This window comes from Parasteatoda tepidariorum, chromosome 3 (assembly GCF_982258835.1).
Source record: "Parasteatoda tepidariorum strain Cologne lab strain chromosome 3, Ptep-v5.0, whole genome shotgun sequence".
In the NCBI taxonomy this organism is placed as follows: Eukaryota; Metazoa; Arthropoda; class Arachnida; order Araneae; family Theridiidae; genus Parasteatoda; species Parasteatoda tepidariorum.
The window spans coordinates 45,516,164-45,528,688 of record NC_141757.1 but is presented as its reverse complement, the minus strand read 5'-3'; the positions used below and the strand labels follow the sequence as shown (position 1 = coordinate 45,528,688).

The 12,525-nt window shown below is 25.8% G+C and overlaps 1 protein-coding gene across 2 annotated transcripts; it reads right to left on the bottom strand.

The window, feature by feature from the left end:
• Positions 1 to 1,131: 1,131 nt before the first annotated feature.
• Positions 1,132 to 10,872, bottom strand: LOC107452854 (protein RRP5 homolog). 2 transcript variants are annotated; one of them, XM_043038889.3, is made up of 5 exons: positions 10,718 to 10,872; positions 10,094 to 10,284; positions 4,295 to 4,463; positions 1,837 to 1,990; positions 1,132 to 1,390 (listed from the first exon to the last, which is right to left on the bottom strand). In XM_043038889.3, the coding sequence occupies exons 1-5, from the start codon at positions 10,736 to 10,738 to the stop codon at positions 1,203 to 1,205; spliced, it is 723 nt and encodes a 240-aa protein (XP_042894823.2). In that variant the 5' UTR covers positions 10,739 to 10,872; the 3' UTR covers positions 1,132 to 1,202. The 2 variants fall into 2 exon arrangements, with proteins under 2 accessions (XP_042894823.2, XP_087015378.1); XM_087159252.1 differs by having other exon boundaries at positions 10,453 to 10,772.
• Between the last annotated feature and the right edge of the window lie 1,653 nt (positions 10,873 to 12,525).

Genomic DNA, 12,525 nt, shown 5'->3' with positions numbered 1-12,525 from the left:
CTTATATGTAAAATACCACATTGTATTCAATAAATTCTATTAAATTTAAACTATTGCCAGACTATGTATAGATTCACTGTTAATTTGTTTATCATAGCCTGTTTTATTTTAATTCTAAGGGAAAAAAAATGCCCTTACAATTGTCTAGACATAATATTGCATTATAAAGGATAAAAATATTTGATTGTGGTGGATGCACAGTATCTGATCATTAGACAATTTTCATTTAATAACCAATGTGTGATAATCATCAAATCCTAAATTCACCTTTGTGTAAAAATTAGGTACATACTTTTAATTTACATGAAATATTTATCTTTAGAATCTACTTAATTATAACAGAAATCATAATAAAATTTACACATTTAATTTTATAAATAAGTAATTGAAGAAAAAAAGTTGGTAATTGCATAATAGATGAGATCTAAAATTGTAATAGAAAATTAAAAACATATATTTGAAATTTATTAAAAATGTTACTTCTTGTATATTTTATATTCAAAAGTTGGGATTTTCCTAAAAAATATAATTAATCATTGTATGAAGGTACACAATCAGAAATGTAAAAAAATAGTCATTAATTTAATTACCTGAAAATTTTGCACGTATACAAAAAAAGTGAGTTTTTGTCCTAATTGGGAGAAAAAAAATGAGACTAATTTTTCTCCCCCTTATACAGTGAACAATCAAGAAATAACTAAAGGTCCATAAAATATGTGGATAATAAACATTGATATAGTTTTCTAGAGTTTTGTTATTCTGAATTCAAGGAGAATCTTTAATCTTAATCTTTAATAAATGGCATCTCTACAGTAGTCAAAATTCAAGGAGACTCGATACTAATTTGAAGTTCACCATATTTTGAACTATCTGTTTTTCAATAAAATTAACCCACTCAATTAATATAAAATTGATTGTGAAGTGTACACGCAAAAATATTCTGAACTGGTTAGAATTAGTTTTCTTTTTATCTTTAAAATACTTCAATAACTATGTTTTAAGCATAATTAATAATTAACTCACGATTAGCAAGGTTAAAAAAAAAATTTATGTGTAGAGATAATAAAATTTTAACGTAATAAAAATATCTGTTAACGAATCATAAAACATGCTTTAAATAATTCAGAATCGTAAATTATTATAAAATCTTTACTTATAATTTATATACATGTTTGCTATATACATGATTACAATTTAATAGTTTAATCACTAATTAGTAGAGCTGAAACCCTTTCATCTTGTCCTTGAGCTTTTAATTTTTGTATGTAGATAGATTTTAGGTCTTTTCTCTTAGGATACTTGGCTAAAATTTCTTCATACATAGTGAAACTTCTTTCTAAGTCCCCATGTTTATATTCTAAATCAGCAAATTTACTTAAAACATCAGCACCTGCAAAATGTACAATCAACCTGAGTTATATCATTAGAATAAATTTACGAATTTTAATTTCATTTTAAAAATAGGAGATTGAAAAAAATAATGATTTTCTTATGAACTTCTAGTATAAAGTAGGAGTAACATTCTAGTAAAATAAAAGGTGATTTGTTAATTCTTTTTATCTTGAGGCAATCATTATAGATTATTATTTCTCATAATAATAATTCTTTATAAGCAATGATACATATTAAGTTATATCTCGTAAAACTCAGTACTATAAAAGTTAAAAATATTATACATGTTAGCAAAAATATATTGTAATAAAACAGGCTGTGGCAGTAAAACAGCAATTATACATTATTTTTCATAAGGTCAAGCTATTGAATGATAAATGATTAAAATATAAATAATTAAAAAAATAAGTTATTAAAATAAAGATTAAGGTTATGTTTGCTTACATTCCTTGTTTGAGATACATTGTAAACTTCTGGTTAAAATATTTCTAGCTTCCTTGAACTTTCCTTTTTGCATGTAAAAAGTGGCAAACTGCAACCAAATATCCTTGTCATTTTTAAATTTTTTCAGAACTACAGTAGACAGTTTTTCTAATTCCTATAAACAGAAAAATACTTTATGTACTTATTTTGGTAAGTTCAATATATTTGATAATTTATAATTAACAACTTAAAAGTAAAATTTATTGGTACTTTTTCCTCATAGGGGCCATTGAATAATGTGAAAAATAAAGAAAGTTAGTGTCAAAACAAAGTCAATTTGCTGATTTAGTTGCCAAGTAGTTCATGAAATAAAAATAACCATAGCAAACAATTTAACTGTTTATTAATTAAAACTAATTATAAGTAAGTTTACTTATTAAAATATATTGTAATTATAAGATAAATAGCAGTTGAATAAAAGTATTGTATCTAAATATCAAAAGTGATTTATAAATGATATTTATAAATGAATCAAAAAGTGAAAATTTAATCAAAGTGATAAAATTTAAGTGCCTACCTTGGTAAATATGTAGCCAAGTTCTAATTGCGCCCCCAGGCGTACAAATCTGTTTAAATGAAGGATTATCAGAGTTATTGTGCTCAACACTTATCATGAGGCCTTTTAATTAATGCATTCATTTATCTAATATTAAGCTTATTCACTTTTTGAATGAAGGCAAGTATTAATCTGATATCTCTCTAGTAGAAAAAATAGAAACCAAACATCATGAATATTTTCTCTATTTAATGATCAATGTTTAATTTATTTTTCCATTAATATAATATAATATTATATATTAAATATAAATATTTGTTTAATACATCAAAATCAATTAGTATTGATTATTAATCTGAAGTTTGGAAAAAAAAACTTTCTTTCAAACAAACTTGCATTTTTATAAAAAAATAGAATTTTCTTTTTATGTGTAAGCTAAGAACTCCACTTTATAATACTGTAGCAGACATGTGATTGCTGGAAGAAATTATCTGAAATTTTGTCCTCTTGTACAAAGAAGATATTTAAAAGACTGTCATTTTTATGCACAAAATCAACATTTACAAAATTTAAAGTGAAAAAGAACTTTCCCCCCACCTAACAATAAGATCGAAACACGGATTTCCGATTGCATGGAAAAGTGATTACTTCTTACATAGGCGATTTGAAATTTCCATGTCGTAATATCATATTAAAAATTAATTTGATATCATTGTAGCCAAATAAAAAAGGGGACAAATATATCACAGTGATTAAATAATTCTTCTGTTACAAATTGGAATTTTCAACAAAATTGCTACTCATTAAAAGATAAATTTTTCTTTTTTTAAAAAAAGCCCTTTTTTTAAGTGAACAATGTTTTAAGTGAACAATCTTTTTTTTCAAACATTTTGGAATTACTTTTAACATTACCAATTTTATACTTTAGTGTTAGCCTCAGTAGTTCATTAATCCAAGCCGAAGTTATGGATTTCCCCTCTCAGAATGTTGTTTTTTTCCCAAACAAACCAACGTTAAAAAAAAACATTATTGCATGTGAATAATAACTCAGAAAAAATGTGTGCTGGTGGAAAGGAAGGAATAAATGCCTTGATCACGAGATTTTGTGTAAGTATCAAAAATTAAATTTTAGATTAGCAGAGCTCTGAGAAAATTTTGTCGAAATATAAATCATTAATTCGCAGAATTCCGCGAATTAGCAGAAGAATAGTATGCCTGCAATAGTGTCATAATTAATTTTATTTTAAAACTTAATATAAAACTCCTTAGATAGGAAAACATAAATTTCTCAACTGAAAACAAATTTAAATTTTTTGTAAAAGTTAGAAAGTTATCATAAATTGTGGAGAAACTCAAACCACAGCTACAGTCATTTCTGAATTAAGTATGCTCTCAAAGGTTTGCACTAGGGAGAAAAAAAAAATCTATCTTTACGGGTAATTTCCAATTTCTCTTTTTAAATACCCTGGAATCATAGCTCATCTGTTTCCCTATGTTCAGAAGCAAAAACCCATTGAAAATGCCATCAATTCTTTAGTGGAATCTGTATATTTCATCACAACAAACTTTGAAAAATATGCACAATCTTTGCCTGCATTCTCTTGGACTGCACATGATATTAGTTCACTTTTAGAATTGGAGTTAAAATTATAACAGAATTTAACAAGTAGCAAATAACTAACGTTTAAAATGTTGATACACATTTTTTTTTTCAAACATATTTCGTTAGAATGTTATATTTTTTAACCGTTTTCCTGTACAAAAAAAAGTACTGATTTTATTTTACAATATTTAATTCTATAAATATTGTTTTAATAGCCCCTATTCTTTTTTACATAAATAGCAGTAAATAAATAAAAATAGCAATAAATAATTGGAAATTGACAACTAATAAAAAAGATAAAGTAAATATGAAATTAGTACCTCAATTTTTTCATTTTTGACATATAAATCTATTACATGCTTGTAAACTTTTAGTTGATCTTGATATTGCAAAGCTCGTTTGAGGACATTTTCAAATGTATCACTTGATCCATATTTGCTTTCAATATTCAATAAGGCTTTCCATACATTTAACTTTTCTAAATCTTCCCTAAAACAATCAAACCATATTTTGGAAAACTTTCAGATCTAGTAAGATATATTTGTAAATATATTGGTCTTAGCAACAATTCTTAAATTTATATAATAATAAATAAAAAAAAATTAAGATTTGCACTTTAAAATCCTAGTCATCTTATTTTACTTATTACAATGGTAAAAATTAAAAGTGGTAAGAGGATAAAAGATGTGATGAATAAAAATACATGTAAGCTAAATGCATATAAACTAAAAGTAAATAGCTCAAAGATTACTTCAGAAAAGTAAGGTCTAATAAGGTATTTCAGCATATACTCCTATATGAGATGTCAATAAATTTTCACTATTTTAAATATACTCAACAGGGTTGGGTTTTTGACACGACAGTGGTAAAAACAGTGTTTTTACCGGTAAAAACCGTCAAAAACCTACTGTTTTCTTTCATTTATGGCAGGGTTGGCAAGATTTTGCCACAGGTGGAAAAAACCATGGTAAATACCGGTAAAAACCGTCCTGGCAAAAACAGGTTTTTGCCAAGCAAATTGGCAAAAAGTGGCAAAAACCTATATTTTCCAAGATGAGAGGACAAAAACACATTTTTGATACAAAATTATTCCTAAAATTGAAATATATACTATAAATATAAATAATTACAAAAAAATTAACAAAATTATTATTCCATAATTAAATTCTAATGTAATAATATATCATTTTAGTAGTTTAAAACATTATTGATTGGAAAATTTGTGATTATTCTCTTTTTTCCAGTGAAATGAACTTATTTTAAATTAATAAAACTATAATTTAAAGCATAAAATATCTATCAACATGTGTAGTTAATTGTACAAATAATAATTTTTTATAATAAATAATAATAATATTATACAAATAATATTTATTTATTTATAAAAAAACATTTAATAAGGATTCTAAAATGAAAAGAGGTCAAAAACTTCCAATCTTTTAAAAATTATTACCCTTATATTAATTATTAATATGTTAAAAATAATTTTTTCCTGTAATGTATCAAAATTATTATTCCTTATGATTGATTTAAATTTGTTTCAAGTATTTTGTAATAATATTTAATCAGCAATTTAGATAATTTGGTTTTTGCCGGTTTTTACCAGTTTTTGCCGGTTTTTACCAGGTTTTTGCCACTGTCCTGGCAAAAACCCCTTTTTGCCGGCAAAAACTCCAACCCTGATTTATGGCATATAGCGGACAATATATTATTTTCACATAATTGCCTTTATAAATGAATGCTGTAAATGATTTCTATTGATTTTGCAACTATATACATGTATTCTTATAGAAGGATATACATTCATATAGAAATATTGTAATATACTTATTGAAAATAGTGATGCTTACTTTTATCATAATAGCTTGATTTGCAAAGGATTCAAAATTTCGCACTTCTTAATTGTTAGAAATAAACAAACATACAAAAAAGCTTCGAGATATTAATAAATTCAAGAACTAGAAAGAATAATTTAAAATTTGGCATTTCTTAAATATTAGAAATAAGCTAAACAAAACTTTCAAAATTTGTAGCTATACTATAAGTCAAGAATGACTTGACATTCTTCAGTAATCAGGGATGAGAGTAGTCAGAAAGTAAAAAAGAGGAAATCCAAAAAACAAAAAAAAATAAAGAAATTTTTTTTTATATATAAACAAAAATTTGACAAAAAAGTGCGATTTTTAAACTTGTAAACCATGTGAATATAAATCCCGATATGAGACTTTTAAATCACGTAAATATGAAACTCTACATCGAATTTAAAAAATGCGAAAATAGAAATCATGATTTTTTAATTTTTTGATCACAATGCATAATTTTTAAATCGCGCGATATTACAACCACAAAAACGAATCACGATATTGGATTTTAAGGTCACGTGAATACGAATTGCTACATAGGGCTTTAAAAGCTCGTAAATACAAATCGCGATATTGATTTTTTAAATCTCGTAAGTAAGAATCGCACTGTACAATATTTAAATCGCCTGAATAAGAATCGCAACGTTCAACTTTTAAATCAGGTAAATACGAAAATCGAGATTTGATAATAAAATCGAGATTTTAAAAATGCATAAATACAAAACACGATATTGGATTTTTAAATGTCGTAAATAAGAATCGTAATATACGACATTTAAATAGCGTAAATAAGAATCGCAATGTGCAACTTTTAAATCAGGTAAATACGAAAATCGATGATTGATATTAAAATCGCGTGAATAAAAATCGAGATCTGAACTACGAAAATACGAGCTATCCAGCCGACGGATAAAAAATACGGAAAATCTTATTTTCTGTGCGTGAAATCGGAGAAAATAGCTAAATTAAGTAAAAATACGGAAGGGTTAGCAGCTAGGGCGTAGATTGAATTTTCTGTTTATCTTTGAAAATCGTAAATAAATATAATTATTTTACTTAAATGACTGAATTTAAAAAAAAATGGGATATTTATTTAAAAAAACGAAACTTTTAGAGAATCAGAGTTTTTGATAAAAAGGCTGAAATTCGAGAGACAAAAAAAATCTCATCCCTGTATAAAGGTCAACCAGTTTTATCCCAAGGAAATGATTTTTAGAGAAACTTTAGAGGGAGGAAAAGGGAATTCAACAATTTCCCTCCGCGGAAAATTAAATTCCTTATAAAACATTTTAACTTGGGCAAAAAAAAAATTTCAGCGGAAATTAGCGGGAAAAATGGAAAAATATGAAAAAAAGCGGAAATCCGCGGAAGAATCTCATCCCTGAGGAATGTAATATGCCAAACAAAATGATCAGTGTTTTTACTACAGCGCGAGAATCTCGCAAATTTTTTTCTTTTCTCGCATTAAAAAATGATTACCGCGAGAAATTCGCGCATTCTATAAATCAATTTCAAAATTCACGAATTTCTCGCATTTTGGTAAAAACTTTGAATTACGCCATTTAGAATAAAATCCGTTTATCTTTACTTCCTTGATCTTTCATTATTTTCAACATCTGCCTCATTATCTAGCTTCCCTATTTACCAGTATTGTTCAGAACCTCTTCGAACAACAGAACACAACCATGGAACCCCTTTCAGAATACATTTCTCTGCAACCACGCGTTTACCGTAGGTAAAGTTTCTTCATGTAAGTAAGACGTTCAAAATTTTTATGCACTTATGTAAGATGGACAAATACCTTGTAAAGGCAAAATCTTCTATGATGATGCACCAAAAATATTCAATGCTTTAAAAAATAGAAGACGTTGACAATGTATTATAATTAAAGAAATGATTTTTTTTTTCAAGAGTTTTTGTTTTTTTAGAAATCTCACCCTGTTTTTGAGAAAGGGTGAGAAATTCTCACCCATTTTTTTTCTATAATGAAAACACTGATGATGCTCGGAAATGTTGAAAATTTTGTTTAGTATCCTAATATTTTACTTCAAATAGTGTGTTTTGATATAATCATGTTGGGAAAATGCAAGAATCTGTTCTTAAATATCTTTTAACAACTCTTTTTCTAATTTTATGGCCTAAAATGAATTAATTTTAAATTACAAGCAGTTAAACTCAAATAAAAATACAGTCTTACCAAAACTATGGGTTTTTGACACGACGGTAATAACCATGGTATAAACCGGTAAAAACCGTCATGTGTCAAAAAATTGCCAACCCTGATACTCAATAAATGAAAAAAATAAATAATTTTAAATACATACACAATATTTGTATTTTTAAAGATCTAAATCACCTTATTTAATAGTAAAATATAAAAATAGAGAATAGCAGGGGTCTGTCTAGGTTTTTCTGAGAGGTACCTATTTTGTGAAAATTTAGACACAATTTGTGAAAAATTAAAATTTATATTTAAAAATCAACATAAAAATATGGATTTATAATTTCTTAAGTGATACAAAAATGAAATTTTAAGAATATTTTGTTTCCTGAAATTGAATTTGTGAAACTACCGTTTTTCGTAAAGTTGAATTTGTGAAAGTACCGCTAAACGGTAGTAAATCGGCCTGGACAGATCCCTGAATAGGCATTTACATATTAACTTATTTTGTACAAGTTAATGCATTTTATAAGTTCCTAATCTTATCAACTGTTTCAGAACCATTTTTAGACACAAATTATAAAAGATAGACAATGCAACGTCTAATTATTAAACGTTTTAATTATTAGTAAGAATCACTATAAAATAAATTAACATTAATAAGAAACATATTTTAAATCAATTAAAAATAAATGCAAAAAAACGAAGCAATTCTAAAACAGGATAGTATAAAATAAGATAAATACATTCCCACAGGGTTGGGTTTTTGACGTCAAAAAGTGGTTTTTGACATGACAAGGGTATAATACTGGTTTAAACCGTCAAAAATGTCAAAAACTAAAGTTTGCCAAAAAAATATATAAACTTCATAACTACCAACAGTTGCCATGCATTATATTGAAATTTAATTATACTATAGGTAATCAGCAGGTTTTAAGATATTTTTTAATTAAAATTAAGGTAAAATAACAGATTTAAAATCTCAGAAATTTATATTCAAATGCATGTGCAGAAAAATTTTGCACAAATTTTTTTTAAATATTTATATTTTGAAAAAAAAAAATTTTTTTTTTGATACTTAAGAAAATTAAAAGTTTATTACTATGCATTTTTGACATATAAGGAACATATAACTAATATTTATAAGGAACTTACAAGTTATGTTGTATAAATACAAACTTGATACAAGTGTATGAAAAAAAATTTTAATGTTATACCGAATATCTTTATTATCCAGTATGTTAATTTGAATTTAAAAGTAGTTATATTTGGGAATAATGATAAATATAATTCATATTGTTTATTATATTTATTTATAATTATTACACTTACCAATTTAAAACAATTTTTACCTCTTAATTTGTTTCCCCCACTTGTATTAAGAATACAAATAATGCATATCTTGAAAGCAAGAAGTAATTATTCAACAGCTGAATATTTAGATATTCAACAAAACTATGTATATAGTATTCAGCAAAATGAAATTCACAAGTATTTGGATAAACTAAATTTTCAGCATAGTAAATGAATAGGCTGAATATACTGTAAATCGACACTAACTACTCTGTGTATTTAACAGAAAGCACTTAAATTTGTATTGTCTTATGTTAAAAAGATTATTAAGAAGATTTAAAAGAATATTAAAAAGATTTTTCTTTAAAAGATGTCTAATGTACAAAACTGCTAATGTTTATCTTTAAAAATGTCTAATTTTTAGTATAATCTATACTATACACTAAATTTGGTTATAAATAAATTTCTTAATAATATCACTGCAGATTTTCAATAACACATGAAAATGAATACATAATATTACAAAAGATGTGAGCTTTCAAAAGTACAAGATTTTGGTTACTATTCAAAATATAAGTGTTTCTTCAAAATTTTAAATTTGTTTTTTCTAGAACATATTTAGAAACACTATCCTTTATAAAAAATATATAAATTTTATGTATTAATTAAATTTCACATATGAATATAGGTTTTTGACATTTTCGACAGTGAGGTTTTTGACGTGACGGTTAAAACCATGGTTTAAACTGTCAAAAACTGTCACATGTCAAAAACCTGCCAACCCTGCATTCCCATTACAATACCTGAAGTTAATAGTTTGAAGAGCTTTCTCAGCAATGGCTCTCGCTTTATTCAGTTCAACATGATTTAAATAGTAGATAATGTACAATATCCAAGCTTTAGAGCTGTTAGGATACGTTGTCACTAAAGCTTCAGCTTCATCAACAGTTTGAAGTTCAATGTAAGTCGAGCTCTTAGGATCAAACTCTTTTATCTGAAATGGTCCGAAACATTCACAATTAAAACATCTTGTATATAATATTAATTAACATAAATTTTGAAAAAGTAGTACTCTTTTTTTTCTTTAATTAGTAATATTTACAAAATAACGAATCCCTTAAATTATCGCACACACATGATCTGAAATATTAAAATGAAATACCATGACTTATTTTTATTTTAAACAATTCTCTTCACCCCAGAAAATTTATTTTGATTTTAAAAACAACTTTAACATACTTCCTTAAATAATTTTCTTAAAAACTAATTAAAATCGTTAACAGGAATGAATTTTTTGAGTACTGCACATGAAATTTTTAAAAAGTTCATATTTATTAAATAATCAAATTTATATTCTACATTCAAGCAGTTATATTCATCGATATTAGTTTAACTTAATTTCAAAACTTCTTGCTTTTTTTACGTACTTTTTGATTCCAAATAGACATTTTATACAAACAATTTTAATGCAAGTTTAAAAGCATGCTAATCGGTTTGTTTTGATTGTACGTTTTTAGCTACTTATTTCTACCCGAAGAAACGGTTGAGAATTCCCTTTAAAAATATACTGTTATATTGTGTCGTCATAAAATTTTGCAGGGTCTCAGCTCTTTCAAGAAGGTCGTCTCAACGGCTTGCAAAATAATTGTAGGTTTATTTAGAGATAGTGCGAATCATTAAGAAGGTGAAGAATCAAACATTAGTTTAAATGTTATTCAGGGTGGTCCGTTTTTTGAAGCACTGTGCATTCCTAAACAAATGAGAAGAGGAGGAGAGGGAAAGGGGAGGGTGAAGCCATGGAACCGATCTTCTTCCCAGATGGCGTATTCGAGAGTTGCGATCGAGAAAAGCAAAAAACGCAGTTCATTAAATTAAAATTGGGTGGAAATGAGCTACACTTTTGATGTATTTTTACCTCTTTACAGTAATTATAAGTAAATGCCTACGCGAGAATTTGGTAGTTAAATAAAAATACTTAAAATCTTTTTTTTCTTCAGTAAATCCTCATTACTGGTTATATAATTATATTATTATAAATAATTATATTAATTACATTATAAATATAATTATATATTTATAATATATTAATAAAGGGACTTGAGTTTTTCACTGTGTAACCTAGTAAGATTTTTTATTCAGAAAGATATACTTGACATTTTACAAACTAAAATATCCCCTCAACTTTGCACAGCAAATTTAAATTTAAAACAAGAAAATACTATATGAGAATGTGAATTTTTATTAAAAGTATCAGGATATTGCTTCTCAGAAACATTTAAAACAATTATTTCAAAATTTAGATTTTGACCATTATAATTACGCAGTTTTATATAATATCCTTCATATAATATTTCTTATACAATATTTTTTATATAATATTTTTTATATAATATCTTTTACACCTTATTATTTTAAAATGCCAGGATTTTTATTATAAAAAAATAATTCAAATTTATAACTTGCGTTTTAAAAATTATAACTCACGTTGTTTACGAAATTCCTATTTGTTCAAAAATTAATGCAACTTTAATTGCGATTTTTTTTCACACGTCAACTACGGCCAAGTACGAGACCTGTTCGTCAGATCTATTTGCTATCTATTTTTTGATCTATGTATCTTTACGTTACATTTCGTTTTGCTGCGCAAGGCTTAAGAGGCTTATAAACTGAAAATAATAAAATAGTGCTGAAAAACAAACAGGGAGTAGGATAAATAAATTAAAAAAAAAAAAAAAAAAAAAAACGATCACTTGATATTCAGTTCGAAAATTATATAGAGCTAAACTTGTTGTAAAAAGTACCATTCTGTTCTGCTGTACGCAGGAAGGCTACTACAGACTAATATTTTGTAAATACATTTTCCTAAATATTTTGCTTTAAATAATGATCATTTATATTGTTGTAGGTAAATATATTTATGACTCTAATTTGTAATAATAATTTATGACTCTAAAATTGAAATGTTCTTCGTTTGTTAATAAATTTAGCTAGAAATATTTAGGAAATAATTGCTTATTGTCACCAGACACAGAGATTTTGTGAAATTTAAGCACTCTTACCTACTCGGACAGTGGTCGATATTGAGATAGATGATAAATTTTACTTGACGATCTAAAATTTGCTTATATAGGTCAAGAAATAATTGAAACAAGCATTTCCATTTTACAGTGATTCAGTTAATTTAAGAACATTTCAACTAGTTAGAAAGTAGCTGAAATTCAGATAGAAGACAATT

Bases quoted from the DNA above. Each gene is read 5' to 3' on its own strand.
- LOC107452854 (XM_043038889.3), bottom strand. From the start codon at position 10,738: ATGTCTATTTGGAATCAAAAA. The intron at 1,991-4,294 runs GTACTAATTTCA...TTCTGTTTATAG, and splicing joins TCAAAAATGAAAAAATTGAG to GAATTAGAAAAACTGTCTAC. The intron at 1,391-1,836 runs GTAAGCAAACAT...TACATTTTGCAG, and splicing joins ATGTATCTCAAACAAGGAAT to GTGCTGATGTTTTAAGTAAA.